The 22762-nt window shown below is 38.4% G+C and overlaps 2 protein-coding genes across 6 annotated transcripts in view; both read left to right on the forward strand.

The window, feature by feature from the left end:
* gabrr2a (gamma-aminobutyric acid type A receptor subunit rho2a) overlaps window positions 1-1286 on the forward strand; it is a 50959-nt gene extending 49673 nt beyond the window's left edge. For all 3 annotated transcript variants that reach the window (XM_047611539.1, XM_047611537.1, XM_047611538.1), the window contains one exon: window positions 423-1286. In XM_047611539.1, coding sequence (XP_047467495.1) covers window positions 423-752 — 330 coding nt within the window. In that variant the 3' untranslated portion in view covers window positions 753-1286. The remainder of the gene's footprint in view (window positions 1-422) is intronic.
* Window positions 1287-10482: 9196 nt separating this feature from the next.
* syne3 (spectrin repeat containing, nuclear envelope family member 3) overlaps window positions 10483-22762 on the forward strand; it is a 34889-nt gene continuing 22609 nt past the window's right edge. For 2 of the 3 annotated variants that reach the window (XM_047611258.1, XM_047611260.1), the window contains exons 1-5: window positions 10529-10605; window positions 13499-13614; window positions 18140-18297; window positions 19377-19549; window positions 21166-21475. In XM_047611258.1, the coding sequence (XP_047467214.1) occupies window positions 18154-18297; window positions 19377-19549; window positions 21166-21475 (627 nt within the window). In that variant the 5' untranslated portion in view covers window positions 10529-10605; window positions 13499-13614; window positions 18140-18153. Of the gene's footprint in view, window positions 10606-13498; window positions 13615-18139; window positions 18298-19376; window positions 19550-21165; window positions 21476-22762 lie in introns of all 3 variants that reach the window. The other variant, XM_047611259.1, reaches the window with a different exon arrangement.

Here is a 22762-nt window from a genome sequence, read left to right on the forward strand (position 1 = left end):
CAACAAGTTAGTATAATACAATGTAAAAGTGTTCACATGTCTGACTGCTTAAGAGCCAGTCCTTAACATCGTGGTTAAATTTAAAATAGGAATTGCAGTTTCTTGGCTCTGCTGGCAGTGTGTTCCTTAACTTAGTGGCTCTCACAGAGAAACATAATTGACCAAAAGGAGTCGACCTATGAGGGACTACACAGTCACCTCTTAAAGCCGATCGTATGTTTTATTATTAGATGATTTCTTTTGTATGAATGTACAGAGTGGTTAGGGAGCCTTGCCATTCAAAATCTTAAAGTCATTTAGTCAAGAATATCCAAAAATATCACTTTCAGGTGATCTGTCATTGTCCAAAGAAGTATGTTGCCTTTATGGTGATGTATGGTAACACAGAAAATGCATTATATTGTCCATTTCTTCCCTGCCAGTCACTGCCATGCACCTGCGGTATCTCCCAAACGCGAACCATGACCATGATGGATGGTACCTACAGTGAAGCTGACACCAACAGCCTGGCTGGCTACACTGCAGAGCCGATGGTGCCTGAAGAAGAGGAGATGCACCATGTACCAGAGAAACCTGAACAGATGGTGGTCCATCTGTCGGTAAGCAGCGAGTCCACCAGCACCAAGAAGAAGAAGAGTCTGCGTGGCCTCAATATCATCCAGAATACACATGCCATTGACAAATACTCACGGATGATTTTCCCTGGTTCATATATCTTCTTCAACCTTATCTACTGGTCAGTCTACTGTTGATCAACACTCAAAGGTCAGGACTGAGGCCAGAGAGAATATTAATGCTACATCAATGGGACCCCTGTGGATTAATAGTGCTGTTGTGTGTATATCTGTTGCCAGAAGATAACTGTGTCTAAAGTCATGGTCAGTAGCCCAACCTGAAGAAAGGAACTGTAAAGCTCTGAAAAGTTCTGCTTTGCCACCGCAAAGGACCAAACTTTCTTGGTTGTTTTCCTGGAGCAACAATTTGAATGTTCATAAATGTTGTACATTTAAACAAAACATAGCTGTGAATGGTGTCTTTAAGATACAGATGCTAATTCTCTCTTTGTTTTTTAAGCTTCGTCAGCTGCCAACTGCCCACGAAAAGTTCTTTGATCTCATAATGAGGGAGTGAGTTTTTGTGTTTGAATGGCAGAACTTATAGACAAGCATTAAGGTACACTGTGCATATCTTCATAGTTGCAACCTAGCTCTGCTAGGGGATGAGGGAAGAAACATTAAACCACACTGAATACTTCTTTTTTTTTTGTTAAAGTTTATTGTTTTTGGTGATAAAGTTTAACAAACAGAAAGCACATCCCTAAAGACAGCCGAATGGTGTTGAATAAAACATAGAATTAGGAAAATCGAAAACAAACATATAGACACAGAGTCCTTTCTAAAAATAAAAGCACTGCTCAGTACACAAGTGTGGGGCAAACTAGTTCTATTCAAGTCGCCACCAAGTGACATCAGCACAAAGTTTATTTAAGGCCCTGAGCCAATCAGATGACAGTCCATTGAAGGGGCTCGGCGATGAGTCTCCAATGGCAGACGAGGGACAGCAAAGGAACATCTGCAAACCTGAGAACTGACAGAACAGAACACAACATAACAAGGGCAGTGACTGCAGTCTGTTTTAATATTCATATTTCAAGCTGAGAATCACCATGATTTTCAGGTTAAAACGGTGATGATTGCTTAGTGTTTAATATCTGGACAAATTTTAAGCTCATTATCTAAACAAAATGAAACTGTAATACACTTAATACTAAGAGTGCATAACCATGGTAGTAGGGCTGGTGTTTTGACAACATAACATGGCCATTGTTAGCTTAACATAGTCCATATTGTCTTGTAGATAAAAACTTAATTTCGTAATAACCACCCTGTTGAGAAATTTGAGAACTTAAGTAATGCTCTTAGGATTACATGCCTACAGAGTAGTTTACAGTGCATGTACAAAATACTTTTTTGAATTGGTGTTCATATGTAAGTATTCATTATTAACATGTATTAAGATTGCACTCGCTGGCTTCTGGAGAAATGTTTGTGGCAAGATAATTTGCACTCCACAATAGATAACTTAACAATAGAGAACAATAGATAACTTAATGAACCATTTTATGTTTCACTCTTTCTTTTCTTTTCGTGAAGACTCAGAAATTCCAGAGAGGTACAGGAGATGAGTATTAATACTTATTTTATAAAAATACCCAAAGTCTGTTATCCAGGTTCCAAGTTGATTTCTCATTTTGTCGAAACATATTTAAGAACTTGGAAGTTGCTAATTCTTTTGTTCTTTGAAAATGTTAAATAATTTTTTTCACCAACTCCAAGAAACAAACTAATGAAGACTTAAACAAAAGTGATTCAGGTCTTGTTAATAATATGACAAATTATTATTTGGCTGGGATTTATTAAAGTGAACATACCGTAGCTTACCACACTAACCATGTTTACACCCATGTGTATATTGAACACCTCTGCCCACCTCTTAGGTAAATTTCTATTACTGTAGTTTTGATCCACTGGTTGCTGTTGTCACTTGTGTCACTACTTTGACACACTATGTATTACTCTATATTACTCTTCTTCCAGTGTTCTCTGGTAATCAGAATAATTGCTCTATTGATTTGTAACATATGAATGTCTCATCATCTTCACAAAGCTAGTACATTGACATTTTTGTCATTCAACTAATTATTTCTTGTTGTTTTGGCAGCAAGGCCAACTAACTAATTGTTTCTCTAATTTATCATCCCTGACTCAAAGATTAGGTTTTACTTGCCAGTCAGTGACTGATACTCATATATCTAATTAGTGGCAATTTTGGTTTGTAAATTCTGGTGGGGCCATGCAGGAAAATCTTATAATAAAATTCTAGAAATAACACAATCAATAGCCTCACAACAAAGCTACAGTAGCAAGTGAGAACGGGGACCACAGCACCTGACAACAAATAGGTGACGACAAAATTACACCTAAAAACAAAATTGCAGATGAATAATACCACCACACAAACTATGCCAATCTGACGACATATATTATCATATCAATAGCACCACCAAACGGCAGTGTTCAAGATCTCACTATATGAAATAATCAACATTAAAACAGTAATGTGACAACAATAAAAACATAATACAAGCCTCATGGCGTGAACGGCACACACCCAATACACAGCAATCTGTATACAAAGTAAACACACAATAGCCAAACAACTATTTCAGCACCACAGACTGGTGGACAGCTCCTTGAGGTTGTGTCCAACACACATATCGCCGGTTATGCATTACAAGAATTCCTCTATAAATCAAACAATATGTAAACTACATTATCAATTCCATTTAGATTAAAAATAAATTAGACTCATTCAGCGCCTTTTAATCAGTTCCTGGTTAACCAAAATTTCTCCTTAAACCACTCCTGATTGAAGGACCTACTTTTGTCTTTTACCTTTTGAGAAATGATTAAATCCTCCAGTCGATGTTGCCCCAAACCTTTTATCTCCAACTTGTTCAAGTGGTAAAATCCTATATCTCACACTAGCTAGGTAGTCAACTCGATTCATCATGCAATGAATAAATGAAACATGAATTAGCTACTAGTATGTTACATTACATACTTTAGCCGAGCTATTGGGAACTGTGCAGTGCCCGTCCCCTGCTTCCAAACAGCCAATGAGAAGCAATCTGGGGCCCTGAACTTCAGGCCCCACTACCCAAACTGAAGTGTGTGCTATACACGTGCATACACATGCAGCAGTTCACCAATCCACAACAGTGCAGGCCAAAGCCATCTGAGCTGTAATGCACCAAGCAGAAACAGAGGAGAAGGAGCATCAGGAACAACAAACTATTCACACACAACTGCATTACAGAAAGTGTCTACAGAAGAAATTGTGTTGATAAAATGAAAACTGTAGATATTTCATTGAGGACACTTACACCAGAAAACTTATATAATCCTCCCCCGCTTTGCCCCACCGGACCCTAATGCAAAGACGTCACTGCTAATAACATGCACAGATAATTTTTTTCAGTATTTTAGATGATTAATGATAGAAAAGGTCCGAGATAAATCTTGTGGAGAGAAGAAAGAAGAATCAAATCATAACTTTGACTTTACATAAAGTGGTCCACAGGGACCAAGATTTCAGACTACAAACAAACTAATAATAATAAAAAAAAGTACATTCACTATTAACAAAAATATTTTAGAATTGTTCAATATCTGGTAAGCACTTTAGTAGTCCCCAAATGACGTGTAGATTAAAACCTAAAACTTCATTATTGAAAGGTAACAGTTCTAAGGGTTGATCATATTGACCCTCCTGTCCTCTGACATTTTGTTTGGTACTGCAGGGCCACTGAGCAACCAAAGTAAAATCTCCAAAACCTGTAAAGTTAAGTACCATACACATTTTGCAAGCATATCTATTATATCAAATAAAACATTTGGAGTCAACTATGTGCACTATTTTTATTACTACTTAAGATAAAATATTTTCATGCATGCATATTTCATGCATTCACACTATTGAAACACTGGAATTGTATTCTGTTTCACAGTTCAAACATAATGACAATGCCATATGCCAAGTTGACAGAGAACCTTGCTCTTTTGTTCATATCACTGCTGACAGCTGCAAGACACCTTTTCTCCAAATAAAGAATTATTTCTACAAAGACATTGTGTGTCATTGTATGGACTTTTGAATATATGCAGGGTTGATCTCGTCTTGGTGCCTTTGTTGTAATCCTGTTTCGTGTTTATATTTGGTGTCTCTTGTCCCATTTTACTTCATGTGCTTACCCCCTTTGATTGTTTGATTGGTTTCTCCTAGTGTCCTCCTGCCTCATTTCATCTGGGTCTCCTCAACCCCTCTGCCCATGTGTGTATGTGGTCCTGGCTTCCTCTTTGTTCTTTGTCAAGTCCTCTGTTATATTGTCCCCTGAGTTGTTACTGTTGTGAATGTACCTGTTTTTATGGACGTCTGCATTCCTGTCCTGTTCAGTACTTTGTGTTCTGGGGTTTGGTTGTTGGATGACACACAATTTTGGATTGCCCTGACATCCCTACAGCATCCTTTGTTCCTGTTTTTGTTATCATTAAATTTCCTTTGAGTTGCTTAGCCTGTCTCTCTGGAGTGTGTGTCTTGCACCTTGACCTTGCCTCCTTCGTTATACAACATGACAGTGTGTGGTGAGACTTGTAGATTTAAGTCCTTTTGAAGTATTTACCAGAAAAAGAACCTGGCATTTTCCTCAAGGTAGGTGAAAGAGATCAAATCAAACTACACTACAAAGAAATACCATGTCTGTTGATGAGTAAACGTGTAATGGCCCCACCCACATCACAGTAATAAAATGTCATAGACTTTTCAGCTCGTTGTAGAATGCTGGAACTAAAAATGGAATTATGCAGGAGCACTGTCTATCTCAGACTGAAAGTTTGCATTTCATCTAGTTTGAAGTTGCCCAGTGTAAATAAACAAAAAATCAATACTTCTGTTTATTTATTTGGACTTCTGAATGACTGTTGTGTGTGAAATATTTGTCAGGATTTATACATTATGTAGTACATTGTGTCATTAAGCAGTATCCTAATGTAGCCAGGTTATCTGAACAGCCGTTCTAATAAAATATCTATGTTCTCAGTCCTGGTGGTCTGCAGTTGCCTCCTAGGATAACTGAGGAATAGACTTCGAGTGCAATTGATTAGTTTTTCACTCAGAGAAAGAAAGAAACGGATGGTGGCAGTGTCAGCAGAAAGCTATTATTGGTAGAAAAAACAGAATTCCCTATTTTTTTGTTCAGCAAAAAACGTAGCAAGGCTATGTAAAAGATTTCCTTTGTTGACCTTTGAGAGAAGTTGTTCGATCACTGGAGTTGCTGGCCTGTCCGAACGATGTAGTTACTCAACATCCCGGTGAGTTAGCTGTTAACAAACACAAATTAGCATTGTGGTTATTGAGTGCACTCAAATCAGCCCAAGAAAAAAAAAGAACATTCACATACTTGGGTCGAGAAATCAAATACATTTCATTACTCACTCTGTTGACTTTGCTTTGTAGAGCCCATTTTTTATATATATATATTTTTTTTTTTCTTTGAAATCTCATTTTTGTTTTAGTTTTCATGTTTGCTTGGGTCCACATTCGTTTGTGAAATTGAATGCGGAGTTAAACTTCAACTATTCCGTTGTTGGTGTGAGTTATTGGTTAGCATTAGACTGTTTAGGGACTTACTGCTGTATTTTATGCCGGTCTCCTCCTAGAGCCTAGATCATAGACAGACCTGCAGGATTTGGTGAAGCACAAACCAGGTGGGTTACACGAAGACAACAGTATGAGGAGGTCAGTTGTCCTTGACTATCAGATCTCAGACCAGTTGAGCTCCTTTCTGTCTCAAATGCACAGTATAACAAGTAAAACCTCAAGGATAATACATGGAGGAAGCGTGTCTGAAATGTATGAAGGAGCATGCATATTGTATTATTATACATTTACATGAATTTTAATGGTGAGTTGGATCAACATGTCTTAACTAATTTATGTGTTAATTTGATTGACACTTCATACAATTCACCATTAAAATTGATACAAATTGTTGGTCTAACGTGAAATGCAGAGCAAAGCAAATAGATAGAGTGCCTATCCTTTATTTTAATACAAATGTTTCACAGGGGTGGCTGTGGCTCAGTACGCAGGCTGGGTTGTTGCCAGTTAGCAGTTCAATTCCCAGCACCGGAGCACACACCGAAGTGTCACTGGCTGCAGACAGGAAACTTTTGAAGTGGTGGTGGAGAGGAGGACACTAAACAAATTGTTTAATCATCAATAAACCCGACCACCCTCTCCACGAGATGACAGACAATGGAGCACCTTCCCCAAGAGACCCACTGGAACAGGGTTAATTTAGACTTATCAGACCACATGATCTTCTTCCATTGCTTTATGGTCCTAGCAAATTGAAGCCTTTTTTTTTTTAGTTGATTAGGGGTTTTCTTAAGACTACACAGGTGTTCAGTTCTAATCCATTGAGTTCCCTTCGCATTGTATTTGTGGAAATGCTCTTACTTTCACTATTAAATATAACCCTGAATTCTGCTGTTGTTTTTCTTTGATTGGATTTCACCAAACATTTAAGTGTTTGCTGATCACGATCAGTCAGAATTTTTTTCCAACCATATTTCTTCCTCAAAGACGATCGTTCCCCACTATCCTTCCAGTTTTCAATAATGCGTTGGACAGTTATTAATCCAATTTTAGCAGTTTCTCCTTGAGTGTTTTCTCTGCTTCATGCATGACAAAGCTTATAGTTGGTGCTGGCTGAGGTTACCCTGAACGATCACTTGTGATGCTGCTATAGGTATATAGATTCCAATTGTGGAATCCTCCTTTACTTTCATCCCATGCATTTACTGTATATGCCACTTTTGCACATCAGTAACTGTGATGGAAATCAGATCAGCTCTGCAACTACATGTTTCTTATCTGCAGATTTCCTCACCCTGCCTACCAAACCAACAAAGTAACTGCCAAAAAATAACAAAGATAAAACTATTTGCTTTTCACGAAATTGCATTATGCATACATAACAGGGATTTATCCATGGTTGGCTTACCTGGGGTCAAAAAGTTCAATAAATAGCGGGCTGGACCTGCCGATGGGTGTCGTACGTTGGCAGTTGTGGCGTATATTTTGTGCAACAAAAAATTAAACATATTTTATTTTAATGTTAAAAGATCACCATCAATTCAAATTGAGAATTATATTTAAAAAACTAATGTACTAAAATAAAAATACATTTGAATTAAATACTCGACAGCAACTAGTAAATGAGCTGCAATGCACTATGGGAGTTCAGTGATTTTTGGTTGATGTTACAACCATGAGTGTGGTGTGGCATTCAGTGTCATTCAGTTGTTGTGTAACTCTCGCTCGTTCACTGATGGGTGACTAGTTGCCGCTATTCTGAGGCAGCTAGTTAGCGTGAAAAAGTGAACAGCTTTGATCAGCATCCTTGCTCCGCACCGCTCGCTGCAGAGAGCTGCAACAGAGGAACAAAAGAGCTGCATGCGGCTCCGGAGCTGCGGGTGGCCGACCCCTACTCTATACAGTTGACGAGGTGTGGTGTCCATACTTGAACTACTTGTTGATCGTAGTGAAGTTGCAGTTTCTGAGCTGTAACCACCTGAAGAGAAGACAGAAAACATTAGCTGTTATTAAATAATAACAGCTAATAACAGTTTAAGAGGCAGGACCAGGATAAAGGTGCAAGAATATACAGCCTTTTCCAACACCACAGCAGTCACACAAGTACCACTATAGATGACACCGTTGCTTTGGGACAGACAAGCTTGCAAGATCTCAACATAACACACTACAAAGAAAATACACACCAGACTGACTATACATGGGAACTAAATGAACAACATATTGTTGTTGGGGGAACTATTGCTACTGCTGGATACAAAAGTCATTTTTTTCTGTACATTGTGATAAAGTGGGGGAGTAGGAGCAGTCTGCGTGGAAAGAAAACTTTGACATTTTGACACATTCCATAAAATCCAGCTTCCTGTCCTAGCCAGAAATCATGCCATTTCAAGTGACAGAGTAAAGCTTATGTCCAAAAAATTAGTGAAAATGTAGAAGAGGGTTAATAATCAATTATTGTTCATTGTTGCAGCTCTAAACAAATGTTGTTCCTCTTTCTCTCCTCCTGTGTCAGTCAGTTCACAAAAGTAAACGTAATGACTCACTGTCAAGTGCTAAGCTAACGTTAGCGTAAATAAAATAAAAAGTGGTTGGTCTGGCTGACTACTAACACTCATAGATATATATCTATGACTAACATTGGCAGACGCCACGTGAAAACGCCGCCGCCGCCGCCGGCCATACATTTGTCATCATAGTTAGCTAACATTTCAATTGACGACATGCTAGCGGATTGGTTTTGTCGACTGAGTAAAGTCAGAGGCATGTGGTAAATAAAGCAAATACTACTAAGCTTCAGTTTGATACTTGCCTTCTGCCTTCTGCCTTCGTCCTTCCTCCAGCCTCGACATTAGCTGCTGTTTGCTCCTAGTTTCTGTGACCAAACGGGAACAGCCGCGTGGTGGTTGCTGACCTTGTTAAGCGTAGCGTCAAAGACGGATGTTCAGTGTCCCAACAGCCAATGGCATGTCTTCTTCTTCTTCTTCTTCTTCTTCTTCTTCTTCTTCTTCTTCTTCTTCTTCTTCTCCAACCGTTTCTGTCGACCAATCCAAACGGGACCCGATTTTTTTTAAAGTTTTAAGTTTTGTTGAATTTTACAGTTTAGTCCATTAAATAACAGACTAATATTTGTAAAATTACGGTACATTTGTGAACATATTTTAACAATGTTACAATGGTTACGGTGATTTCATGTTATTTTACATTTGACATGTAAAATCGCAGTCATTTTCGTTGATTGGCCAGATTGTTTCTGTATTTTTAAAATACAAAAATAATCTTTAAAACTAAACAGTACAATTCTGTTATATTACTTTTTTTTTTTTTTTTTTTTTTTTTTTTTTTTTACAGTGTAGGATTTGAATGACATGACCAATGACACTTCCTGCTCCTAGGGAGAGGCAGTTTGGGAGATGGTGTCCCTAATCACTAATCAGCATTTACTATTGTGGTTGTTTCTAGGTTGTTCTATTTGGCCCCTTGCAATTGTTGGAGATAGGTCCTACAGTAATTGTGTCATCTGAGAGCTCTAAAGTGGTGAGTAAATTATCTGTAGATTTACAGGCATTTGTGTATAATGAAAAGAGAAGCAGAGAGAAGACATGACGCTGTGAAGATCTTGTGCCAATGGGTGACATCTAGAGCTCTGAGTCACCAGGACATCAGCAAGTGCTCTGGATTTTTTTTCTTTTTTTAAAGAATATTGTCTCACATAAGTTGAACTTTGAATGGGTACAGTATGGGAATTAATACCAGTGTATGAAATGAACATAGATTCAAATAACAGGACTTTGATTTACAGACAAGAAGAATACCTGATATTGTTAAGCACCAAACCCCCAATTTGCTCCCCAGGCGCACCCACTGCTCCAGCAGTACACACTACTGTGTGAACAAATGGATGGACGAGGAACAGGAGGAACATAATTCAAATCCAATAGTCAATGCAGTATAAATTATTATTATTATGTATACTTTGGATAAATGATGCATTCAATGTAAGTGAACACTTCTGAACACTTATTGCGTATTTCAAAAAGCGTTGAATAAGTTCAAGTGGACTTGTAGGATTTCTGGAAGACGTTTCGAAAATCCTACGAGTCCACTCAGCTACTCGGATGAGTGGCGAAACATCTTCAAGACATCCTTCAAGTCCAGTTGACCTTATTCAACGCTTTTTGGATTACCATTACCTGGATGACTGAGAACCTTCACAGACTTTATTGCGTATTGTTAGTGATGTGCAGTTTACAAGGACTCCGTGAACGCACCAGAAGGACTATCGACTTCCTCACTCTACTTCCGGGCTGCCATAACTTGTATACAACCACAATCTGTGTACACAACGCAGCAAGTCAGTTCCTTCTGTTTGACCAACGCAAAGCCGTGAGTATTTTATGTTTATTAAACCGTACAAATAAAAGTGCACCTCTGTTGAGATGGCACAACCATATCAAGACTACCGCTGACTATAAATACGTAAGCCATGCAACCTCTCGACCCCACACCAGCTTTCGATCAGATTACTGTAATGTTACATCATGGAGAAAGTCTAAAGAGATATGAATAAGTATGCTTTTTGTCGGATATATTGCCGTAAATCAACATGATACCGACGTTGAATCTTAACCCACGAATTAGCATAGCACTGAGATCGGACATTCTAGGCTGAAGTTACATGCGCGAGTGACTGTAACGTTGTATATTCATAGCCTACAGGTCCCCGAACGAGTCCGATAAACTTTACAAGTATGGCAAATAAGCCTAACTAAATGAGGGGGTGGAATACAGTTAGTACTAAAGTTTATGCGAGTTTACTGCATTAGCATTAGGCTAAGTCAAGAGGAATTCGGCGTAATTATCGCCACATTGAAAGCAGATGTAGCTACAAGAGTGTACCAAACAAAATGTAGCAAACTGTTTGCAGTCTGAAATGTATGAATATGACATTAATATGCGGGGTCCCTACGGTCTAATATATGCTATCTTCTTACTTCAGCTTGTTCTGAAACCTTTTGGTTTGTTTTGTATTAGGACTAGAGGCGTTTCTTACTAGCTGCGTTTGTTTTGGAACTTGACTGATTTAGGCCGTATCCACTAGTGATGTGCGGATCTATACTAAATTATCGATACATCTGATACCAGGTCTTTATTCTCTAAAATTGATTACTTTACTGCTGGTCGGCTGGACGATTATGGAAAAAATAATAATCATGATTATTTTTGATTGATATTGAAATCATTGATTAAAAAATATATATTTATTGAACCACGAAAACTCAACTTTAAATATAACTTTTTATAGCATAAATGTAACAGCCTCCTATTATCTCTCTGTCGCCGGGAGCCGGTGGGATGCGGAGTGGCATTGTAAAGAGTGTCCTCAATGGAGGACTGTGTTGACGTGCATTTTTGGGTCTTTTGCTCCTTCAATACTTTGTCATAGACCACTTTATGGCAGAACTTTAAATGGTTAATTAAATTTGTCATGTTGCTTTGGGGTGCAGACAGGACAGTGCAACAGACATTGCAAACAATCTCCTTCTGCTCCATGTCCGACAGTTTGAATCCAAAATGTCTCCAAATGACCAAACTTGTCCTACCTTTCTTTTCAACTAAAGGCTTAGGCTGGCTTTCTGCCATGTTGTCAATCAACAATGAATTCCACAATTGATCCACACGCGTCACACCTTTGCTGCAGTTGCACGAGACAGAGGTGCATTTTCGTCGATTATAGTGTTTTTATGATTGTGAGAAGATCGAAATTGCGATCAAAATTCGATTAATCGTCCAGCCCTAACTTTAGAAAAGTGACAGCTGAGTGCAATGTTTGCGAAATGTGTGTCTCAAGGCTGTTCTGTTTTTATTTTGGTGCAGCTAATAAGGTATATAGCCTGGAGTTTTTTGTTTTGATTGTGTTTCTTAAGAAGCCATGTGTAACTACTACCTACGTTATTCTAGTGGAGATGCTATTATTTTATGTTGATTCATAAAATTATTATTGCATCTTTGCAATGTTGTTGAGGTATAGTGTGACTTCTGTTTATACACTGAAATTATTTAATTTAATTTAAATTTTTGCACCAAGTGGCACTTTTATTTTATTTCAAACATTAGAATGATGCAGTGTTTACAGACGCTGTTAAAAGCTATGTGAGATTTAAGTTTTAATAAAGTCACAGCATAACTTAAGCTGAGGTCACATATTTTCCTTCTCTCTTTTGGGGACCAGAATACTGTTGTACTGTGAAGTTTTTAGATGTCAGCATCAAGCAAATTACATCCACTATTATTAACAACTTTTAGAGTGACAAAAACAAACGGATCGGCCAATCCTCAAGGCTGCAGTATCGGTATCGGATGCGAAAAAGCGGTATCGAGCCATCCCGAGTCCCTACTACACAAGTTATATAGGAAATAGCATGTAACCAAAGTTACGCGGTGACCCTACTGCACCTAAAAAAATTAATTAAAACAATTAAACCAGTGTATTATTTAAATAGCTTAATATTGAATGTAAGATAATAGTAATAATAATGTATATTTGTAAATAGCACTAGGCCGAGTTTAATATAGAACACATAGTAGAGGGTCCCTGGCCTGCCAAATGTTGAAGACCCCTGTCCTAGAAACACGTGAGCTGATGAATGCAGTCAATGACCAGTGCTGTTAAAGGCCAATTGTCTTTTTTTGTCCCGAAAGTCATAATTCAAACAATTTATTAGGTTTAAAGAATTTGTCATTTATTAGATTAACAAACTAATACATTATCTTCAAACACACTTTACCTTTGCACCCCTAAAAAAAAAAGGCACTCCAAGCGAAGTTTAATACTTGAGAGCTCTGTGTATTTAAACGTGACATTTATAGAAATATAGTTCAACAATGTTTCTGAATTTCTTATCAGTATGAAATTAATTTTGCCATTAAACATGTTAACATGCATGTGCTAATTTTGTCTTTGTGCTACTAAAATTTTCAACTTGCTAGCACCAGTGCTACCACCTAAAAAAGTAAGCGTACAGCCCAGGGTAATTTTTAATCATTATTGTCACTGACAGTATTTCACAAAAGTGAGTACACCCGTCACATTTTTGTTAATATTTTGTTGTAACTTTTCACGGGACAATACTGAAGATATGACTCTTTGATACAATGTAAAGTAATTAGTGTACAGCTCGAATACCAGTGTAGCCACTGTGCTGCAGCTTAAGGGTGTTGGCAATCTTCTTCTAGCCTAGGCCATCCTTATGTAGAGCAACAATTGATTTTTTTTAAGATCTTCAGAGAGTTCTTTGCCATGAGGTGCCATGTTGAACGTCCAGTGAGAGAGTGACAGCTGGGATAGGCTCTAGCAACACCCACAACCCTTGTGAGGATAAGCAGCAGTGGAAGGTGAGATGAGTGTGAATGCGATAACATCAAATTTAACACACCTGCTCCCTATTCACACCTGAGACCATATAATAAAAAAGGCTGTGGAATAAGGGAAATGGGTAAATAAAATCACATACTTGCTGGAGAAACTAGTCTCTTTCTAACTTCATTAAGATGAGTTAGAGCGGTGGTCGGCAACCTGCGGCTCTTTATTCCCTCTGCTGTGGCTCTCTGTGGCGAGCAGTGCAGGGCAAGGAAGTTGATCAAAGTCGTTCACTTTTTCAAGTACCTCAGAATAGTGGCAACTATCTGCTCAATAGCGAAAAAGCAGGAGCTACGCAACACCTGAATGACATTGAATGCCACATTACTCACAGTCATGGTTGTACCATCAACCAAAAAACACTGAACTCCCACAGTGCATTGCAGCACATATACTCCTTGCTATTAAGTATGTAGTTCAAATGTATTTTATTTTAGTTTGTTAATTCTTTAAAACTAATTCAAAATTTGAATTTATCATTATCATTTATCATTTATCATCATGTAACATTAACATTATTTAGTTTTTTCATTATCCCTTGGCATGGCTCGGAGAGCCTGGGGTGTCTTCGGCTGGCGGTCTGTGGCCCCACGGCAGCTGGTCAGGGTAGCTTACTAGGCTCTCTCTAGGTGCCTGCTTGGGTCTGCGGCGGCTCCCTTGGGGACTCGGTTGATCCGGCTTTGATCTGTTTGGGTGGTGGCTCGGCGCTTCCCCTCTCCCTTCTGTGGGGGGCTGAGGTCTCTCTGTGGTGGGTGAGGGTTCCCCCTTCCTGTGGTCTCCCTGGCTCAGGTGCGCCAGGGGCATGGGACCGGCACCTTGGCCCCCCTGAGGGGCCCTGGTAATGGTCTCAATCATATTTAGGGAATGCCCACATGCATGTGTGTTGTCACCTGCCAGCCCATGCTGGATCACATCAAGAAGAGTTGATGAGTCCCGGCTATTAAGGGCTGGACTATTCTTTCACTCTATCACTACGTGTCCTATCGCAGACTTCTCTCCCCTATTGGGACACCCTTACCCCCTTGGGCTCTCTCATCTCTCCAGAGATCTGTACCACCCTGCGGTGTTTAACTATGTAGACAAATGCAGACAGGAAAAAAACTAAAACAAACATTATTTAGTTTTATTTTTTGTCGCTCAAAATATATGTCACAAGTGCCAATGTGCCACTATGTATTGACCTTTTCGACCACAGGTAAGCCAACTATGGATAAATCCCTGTTATGTATGCATAAATACAATTTCATTTTCTCTGTACATAGCATAGAGTGGGTCAGCTGTGTAGGAAGAGCGGGTTGTCCGCGAACTGAAGGGTTAGCGGTTCGATCCCCGGAATGTGCCATATGTCGAAGTGTCCTTGAGCAAGACACTGAACCCCCAAGTCTGAATGTGTGTGTGCTTGTGTGAGCGAATGGGTGGATGTGTATCTGACTGTCAAAGCGCTTTGAGTACCTTTGAATAGGTAGAAAAGCTAAATAAAACCAAGACCATTTACCATAGAAGTAAAAAACAAAACAAGTTCAAAATATATTCATATGCATAAAATTTTGTTTTCTCTGTAGCAGTTCTTTCATTTCATAAATGCAATACACTATAGTTTTTTATACATAGCATAGAGGTAAAAACGATATATGCAGGGTTATCTTCATTTTAGATGTCAAAGGATTTTTGTGGCTTCCAGTGTTTCCTTTTCTGTGGAAAAAGGGGCCAAATGGCTCCTTGAGTGTTGAAGGTTGCCAATGCCAGGGTTAGAGAAAAGCAGGATCTGGAGCACAGGGGACTGGTGAAAGACTTTGTGAAGGGGCCAGAAATATCTACCCGTAATTGATAACTGTACCACACAGATGGTGCTCAGTTTTAGGACAAGAAACCAAGTCCATAAACATCTTGGATGGAAGGAGGAGACCGGAATTGCTGAACACTATAAATACTTGAGGGTCCTGCTAAATAAGCAGACCCTTAGAGTGATCAGGCATAACATTATGACCACTGACAAGAGAAGTGAATAACATTAATCCTCTTGTGACAATTCAGGGTTCTCCTGGGAAAACTTTGGACCAGGCATTCATGTGGATGTAGCACCCACCTACACCAGACCACCCCATAACAATGAATCCTTCATGGCAGCAGCCATACCCAGTGGGATGCAGCCTGACACAGACACACACAAACACAGAAAACAAATTAGGAACCTCTCAAAAACATGAAAAAGACCACCACAGGGCACCCTCATAAGGCCCATGTTAATTCTTTGATGAGCCAAGACTGTTTTGGAGGCACAATATTAGTAAGGTGGTCATAATGTTATGCCTGATCAGTGTCTCCTTATGAACAATCTTTGTTTCGTTCTTAGGAATGTTTTTATTTCATGTTACAAGCATATTTTTATGTTTGGTTATGAAATTATTTTACACAGACTTAGTTATAAGTTTAGTCTCTGTTAACTTTAATCACTTTTCACTGTTTACATAAGGCTAAATTAAATTGTGAAATATATAGTAATTTCTAACTAACCAATTCCCTTAGTTATTTATATATGATAACAGAGGAAATTTGATAAAGGGAAAGACATCTGGAGTGTGCCCCTATATAAATGTTAGCAAGAGAATTTTTATTCTTTAAGTATGAAGAAAAGCTTATAGGTATGAGCCTTAGACAAAGTATGCAGACATCGGGTATAATGAATGTTGTAAAAGTGAGTCATTCAGGAAAAGTGCTTATGCTTGCCAGCAGTTTTTATCCTCTAAAGAATAATATGGAGCTTTTTTTGACTCTGGTAGTGCAGGACTATTTCCTTCCATGCATTCTGTCACAGCCACAGTTGTGTTTTGATTTGTATGTGCCTCCTGAGGGCACAGTGGGGTTTAATACGGTTGATAGAAGTCCAGTCCACCCAAAGTGGCACAGTTTTCTTAAACTTTGTGTAGAACCTGTGCATAACATATCTTTGCCCACTCTCCCCAAGTGTCTGGCCTTGTTTCCCTTTCAGAGACTACTCATTCTCTGTGACCACTTCTCGTCAGCCTTCTTATGCTTACTCTAATCTAGTGTTTTTAGTTACCTTGTTATATTGCTGTTGTGAAATTGCGTTTCTGTCTCCCCAATTTCAGTCTAGCCATATTTTGATGTCAAGAAGTTCACTCTTTGCTTCATAACAGATGAAAAATGGCTATAAATAATAATAATATTAGACCCAGTGTTTCTGAAACACTGGTGCTGAAACACTTTAAGTTCTGCATATTGTACATGTGGGGGGACACATGCAATACTGGTTAAAAACTGGTGACTGGTGAAACGGGTGAAAACTGATGGTGAGCTCAGATCAGACAAGTTTTGGCTCAACCCCTGTGATCTCTGACCCCAGTTTGGGAACCACTGTTCTGTGTGGTCTGCCACTTTTGGTCTCCATTCACATAGATTAATTGAGCTTTATGCAGTTACTTTGATGGATCTGATATAAAGTCTTAATATCGCAGTGATATTGGTCTGAAATTTGTTAGATACAAAACATACAGGAGATTGGCCAGGATATCTTACCTGGGTTTAATAGATGCACTAGGACAACTTGAGTTGGCAATTTGTTGTATGTTAAAATAGTGACATTTCTTGCCCATTTGTAAAAAAAAAAAAAAAGAAACAAACAAACAAAAAAATGTATGTGTGGTTGGGCTAATGTCGTTGTGTCAGTAAAGCTAGGTTCTGCAGTGGTTCTACGTTAAGTTAATAAATGTTGATCAACAATTTCTTTAACTCAAACACAACACAACACAAAAAAGTGGAGAAGACAGACAGAAAAAGAATGTCCTGTGTTTGTCACAGTGACTCAAGACCATAAACATGACTTTAGGTGTAAATTTAGTGGTGTTGATTGAGCTTTATGTATGACCTAGGTAGAGATCTCTTGTGTAATGATCTCTTTATCCATACTCCACTGGTTGAAGCCCATAACTGAGGTCACTATTATGTCAATAATACGACCAATAAATTAATTAGTAAATGTTGACGTAGCTTTTCTAGCCTAATGCGTACTGTAGCGGCCCAAGTAACTCCCATGTGTTCTAAATCATCTCAGATGATAGTAGCCAGCCAATCAAATCTATGCATTCCACTTAGCATTTAGTACTTTAGAGTGACCACAGCTGGAACATAAAGTGAGTCAGTAAAAAGGAATTTCATTTGATGTATTACACCACTAATTTAAAATCCTTAGAATCCAGAACAATCATAATGCTCACCTCTCCCACTGAGCTCAGGCCTTTCCTGACTTCCTTCTTCATTCAGTATGACACACAATCAAAGAAAGTGTAAGTGAGGCATTATTATCTTAGATGATTACTTTTATCTAACTGGACATGATTTTAAGTGGATACCACTGATGGTACCATAGCAACATGATAATTCATTGTCTTAAATTACATCAAACCACACCATAATACAACTGGTAATTCTCTTTTAACAGTCTGTTAATCAAAGTCTGACTGTTGCCCTTCCTCTTTTCAGTCCTGGTATTGGTCATGACACAGCAGGAGCAGCAGGAGTTCACGGAAAAGCTGGAGACAGCCTTCTCGTGGATGCGGGCCATCCAGGAGAGACTAAAGAGCAATGACAATACCCAGGGTCCCCGTGAGGCCCTGGAGGCCAGACTGAGGGAGACAGAGGTGAGGCTCTTCTCTTATTGTTTGATTCTACTGTTTTAGTACTCATTAAGTTTGACAGGGTATAGTAACAGTACAGGTCTTATTAAATAGCCTATATACTCTGCTTTGTATTTAGATTGACCCTCCTCCAAACGGGACAAGTTTAATTTAATTTCAACTGTATTTTCAGCACTATGTCGCTCTGGATTACTCATGTAATTCATGTAATATTCTATATCCAGTTGCAGTAAAACTGGATGGTTGTTGGTGTGTTTTTTGTGCCAATTATGCATCTTTCCATGCAGTGCTCATTGTCTATTAGTGTTTTGTGATATGGTGGCAGCTGTCATGCTTATCTGTCATGGCTCCTGCTATTTGCATGGGCTTTACAGTAGGGTAAGATGCAGTATTGAAATGCCAAACTATTTTATGTTAGAAGCAACAACAGCCAACTAAGTTACCTTTCTTCTTCATTTGGGCGTATTGGATGTTGGAACATACAGTATGTTGGTTGCATACATTATTTTGAAAAATTTCATTACAGCTAGCTATTTGATGAGCAGTTGTTGGTGGCAACTGTCAATCATTATGATGATCCCGTTTTTATAACATTATAAAAACAGGATCATCATGATGGTTCCCATAGGACCATAGGATATAGTTAAAAATAAGGGCAGTTCATAATCCAACATTTCTTTGTTACTGGTGGAGGTAGAGCAAAGCGCAGTATTAATTAAACTCGAAAAAGAATGAATCCAGTGGATGTGTTGGCTCCGAACTCAAAAGATGGGTGTACAGAATGATGCTTTAATTACAGTCTGGCAAAATGTGGACATTGACAGAGCAAATAGGATACAAATACAATATGTATCTAAGAAGAAAGAGTAAGTAAATGAAATATCTGGATGAGGTGCAGAGAATTAAAGGGTTAGTTGGGATAGAAGTGCATTCAGCCTTCATGTCTCGCAAAATCCAAGTAAGTTACAGTAATGTCACCATATACATGTATTATTTATTTTTGAATGGATAATCTACAGGTATACAACTGTTTACACATTTTATGTACTTATTTGTGTCCTGCTAAATGTTGCATACCACAGAAAATCCATCAGTCTGCACATGAAGGTCAGATGAAGATGGAGTTAGCACTGGTGGCAGCAGACAACCTTTTGCAGAGTACAGATGAAGAGCTGAGGAACCAAACCCACGCTAAACTCAAAGATCTGAAAAACTTGTGGGATGAGACCCATACATATATCACCCACTGTCACAGGTGCTGTTCTACTAACTATATTTGAAAAAAAAATGCAGTGAATGAACAGGAGATCAAATCAATATTTGGTGTGACCACCCTTTGCCTTCAAGACAGCATTAATTTTTCTAGGTACACTTACACACAGTATTTGAAGGACTTTGCCTTCGATGTATCCTCCCAGCCTATTTGAATTCTGTTTATGTAGAGATGTAATGATTCGGAAATTTCATTTCACGATTATTGTGACCAAAATTATTACGGGTGTCATTATTATCACGGTATTATTGAAATGTGCTCAAATGTGCCACACCGAAATAGTTTCGTAAACTAAAACTGTTAAGTTAAAGGTGTCACTGATGTAAATGGTGACAAATCGAAGTGGCAGTGAGGTATTAAAAAATATTGAGAAGGTGTTGAAAAAGTCTTAAAAAAGGTATTAAAATTAACTTCAAGATTCCTGTATATACCCTGTGCTGGACATCGTCCAATTTCTAACACAAATAAGCTTTATGTGTTTTTTTCATCTGCACTAAGTTTCCTTGGTCGACCACTGCGTCTACAGTCCTACAAAATCCCTGACTTTGTGCAAGTGTACCTATAAAGCTGGTTTGAAGGCCAGTGGTAGTAACACCAAATATTGATGTGAATTACATTTTACTTTAGTTTGCTCACATTTTTTAAATTGAAAGAATTCTTAGTTTACAGCATTTTTTACACACCTGCCTAAAATGTTTGCACAATACTGTATTTGTGTATTTAGCACGATCTGTTATATTTGTAGTTTTGAAAGATCATAGTATTTCATAGGCTGTGGTTCATGATATCAATCAAATTATTATACTGAAAGAATGTTAGAATTGTAAAATTTGTCATGATTTTGGCACGTGTGTGCGTCATGACTTTGGCACACACATTAAGTTGTCATTTACTGTTTTCCACCCTGACGTTAGACCTGCACAAAACTCTTGACTGTAACTCTGTAGCCCCAGAAGTTTTCATACACACTTCGTAATCTCTGGTATTAAAGGTAAATAAAGACATCCGTGATTGAGGAGATACTTAACCACACACTGCTCTTCATACATCAACTCATATTAAGTACTTGCATTTATTTATTCTTTAGTTAGTTACATCTGCAAGTATAGAATTTATATATTTTAAAGCTGAGGGAACAGACACCACGTAGAGTACTTATTCTTTTTCAAGTGGTTGTTTAAAATATCTTTTTTGTTTGTTTTTGATTGATTGAATGAATGAACAAATGAATCCAATGAAGCTGCTGCATGAATGCAGACACATGTGACTGACGTATGTGATGGGGTCGCATAGATCGGATCTGAAGGCCCCACGCAATGACAATAAAACTGAATCAATCTAGTTACTAGCAGTTCATTCCCAGAGCTTTTATTCATATTTTATTAGCAGGTGGAGTCAGCTTATGTCATCGAGTTATGTGATAGCTATTAAATGTCTGTGTATTTTTTTGTTGAAGTTGCATTACCATTACAACTTCTACATCATAAAAATAGATGTAACTTTTTGCAAAGATATGTTTTTGGACACTGAAACATATTAATGTGCTGAAGTGGACCAAGCTTAATCTTTTTTGTATTATTTTTTAACCACAAATATAGTCGCATTGAGTGGGTGTGGCTTCACTGGAGCGAGTACCTCAAGGCCTGTGAAGAGTTTGAAGTGTGGCTGATAAGCAGACAGCGCAGCCTGGCAGTTGAAGTGGAGCTACAACTGGGAGTTAAAGAGAAGCTTTGGCAGTTGGATCAGCACAGGGTGGTGGTGAGCGATGTACAAGGCCAGGCGGCGCTTCTAGAGAGGTTGCTAGATGAGGCATCTGCACTGTACAGTCGAACTCAGGACCCCAGTCTAGAACCCCATGCCTTGGAGAGACTGCAGGAGGCCTATAATGATGTCCGAGATGGAGCTGAGGTGAGTAAATTATTTTGTCTACCTGTTTAACTACAACTTGTTATATATTCATAACTCACAATTGCATGTTCTCAGAGCCATAGCAGTGTGGAAATATGACTACAAGAGTTAGCCGGTAATCTTCATTATGCATCATCAGGGTTTTCCTGACTTAAGTTGGTCTAGTAACAAACAGAAACATGCTTGTACATGCATTAGTGAAGGTGTAAGATAACCACAGAAAATCTGTTATGTTCTTGACTGGCCACATGTTACAGTTGCTCAACTTCTTTTTACGATTTTATAAATTCTTTTCTCTTAAGTTTACTTTAGTAACTCAAAAGATTTCCTTCTGCAATTGTGGTCTGTGAAGAGTTTCAACCTAATCCTAGAAGAGCTAAAGTGGAAGAATGCATTAATGGACGAGGTCGATACACTCCAAGTGTAAGCTATTGAGAGGGAGTTGTGTGACTGTGGTATCACCACAGGTCACCAGGGCACTGGTTGCGGATGTAAGGAGGCCCAAGACAATGACTCCTGCACATTGTACTTGGGAGTGAACATTGACAATAAAATGGGCTACTAAAAGGGCTATAACTCTCAGCTTTTACATATTATTTTCTATATATTGACTTTTGTGGTTCCCCTTAAAGTCCCTTCACATACAGTGCACACAGCACATTCCAGTATACGTATAATTGATTTGGGGCTGCAACAAGGATTATTTTTAGATCACTTAGTCCGTCAATTATTTTTTTGGTTAGTTGATCAATCTTTCGCTCATTACTATGCAGTACTGAATGTTTTAGATTTAGTTTTGGCTACCAAAATATCACAGCACTTTTCCTAAGGCATTTTATTCAGACATATTTAAGATACATTTGAACATGAAATCCAGAATGAAAATCCCATTTGCAACTCATGTCTTTGCTATATTCTGTCACTAATTAGCATGTAGTGATTGTGTTTTAACTTCAATGATGTGTGCTAATTGTTATTAGAAAATAGAAAATGTACACTCCATGTAGAGCAGCCCCAAGTGGGCTGCAGCTTACAGTTCAGAAAAGTAAAAACCTAAAGCTTGCTTCCACCCACTTAGAGTGGAACATTCATGGAAACCTACTTACTAGTTTTTATAGGTCTATATGTGCAGCAATAATCTGCTTATAAATTGTCAATGCACTGGAAAGCATCGCTATCATGCTAGAGACTGGCATTTGCTCTTAAGTCTCAAAAGCAATTGACAAAATGACAACTGCGAGACTCTGACAATCAACCAACAGTCAGACTAAATTCTCTTAGAAAGCC

Source organism: Mugil cephalus, chromosome 17 (genome assembly GCF_022458985.1).
Source record: "Mugil cephalus isolate CIBA_MC_2020 chromosome 17, CIBA_Mcephalus_1.1, whole genome shotgun sequence".
Classification (NCBI taxonomy): Eukaryota; Metazoa; Chordata; class Actinopteri; order Mugiliformes; family Mugilidae; genus Mugil; species Mugil cephalus.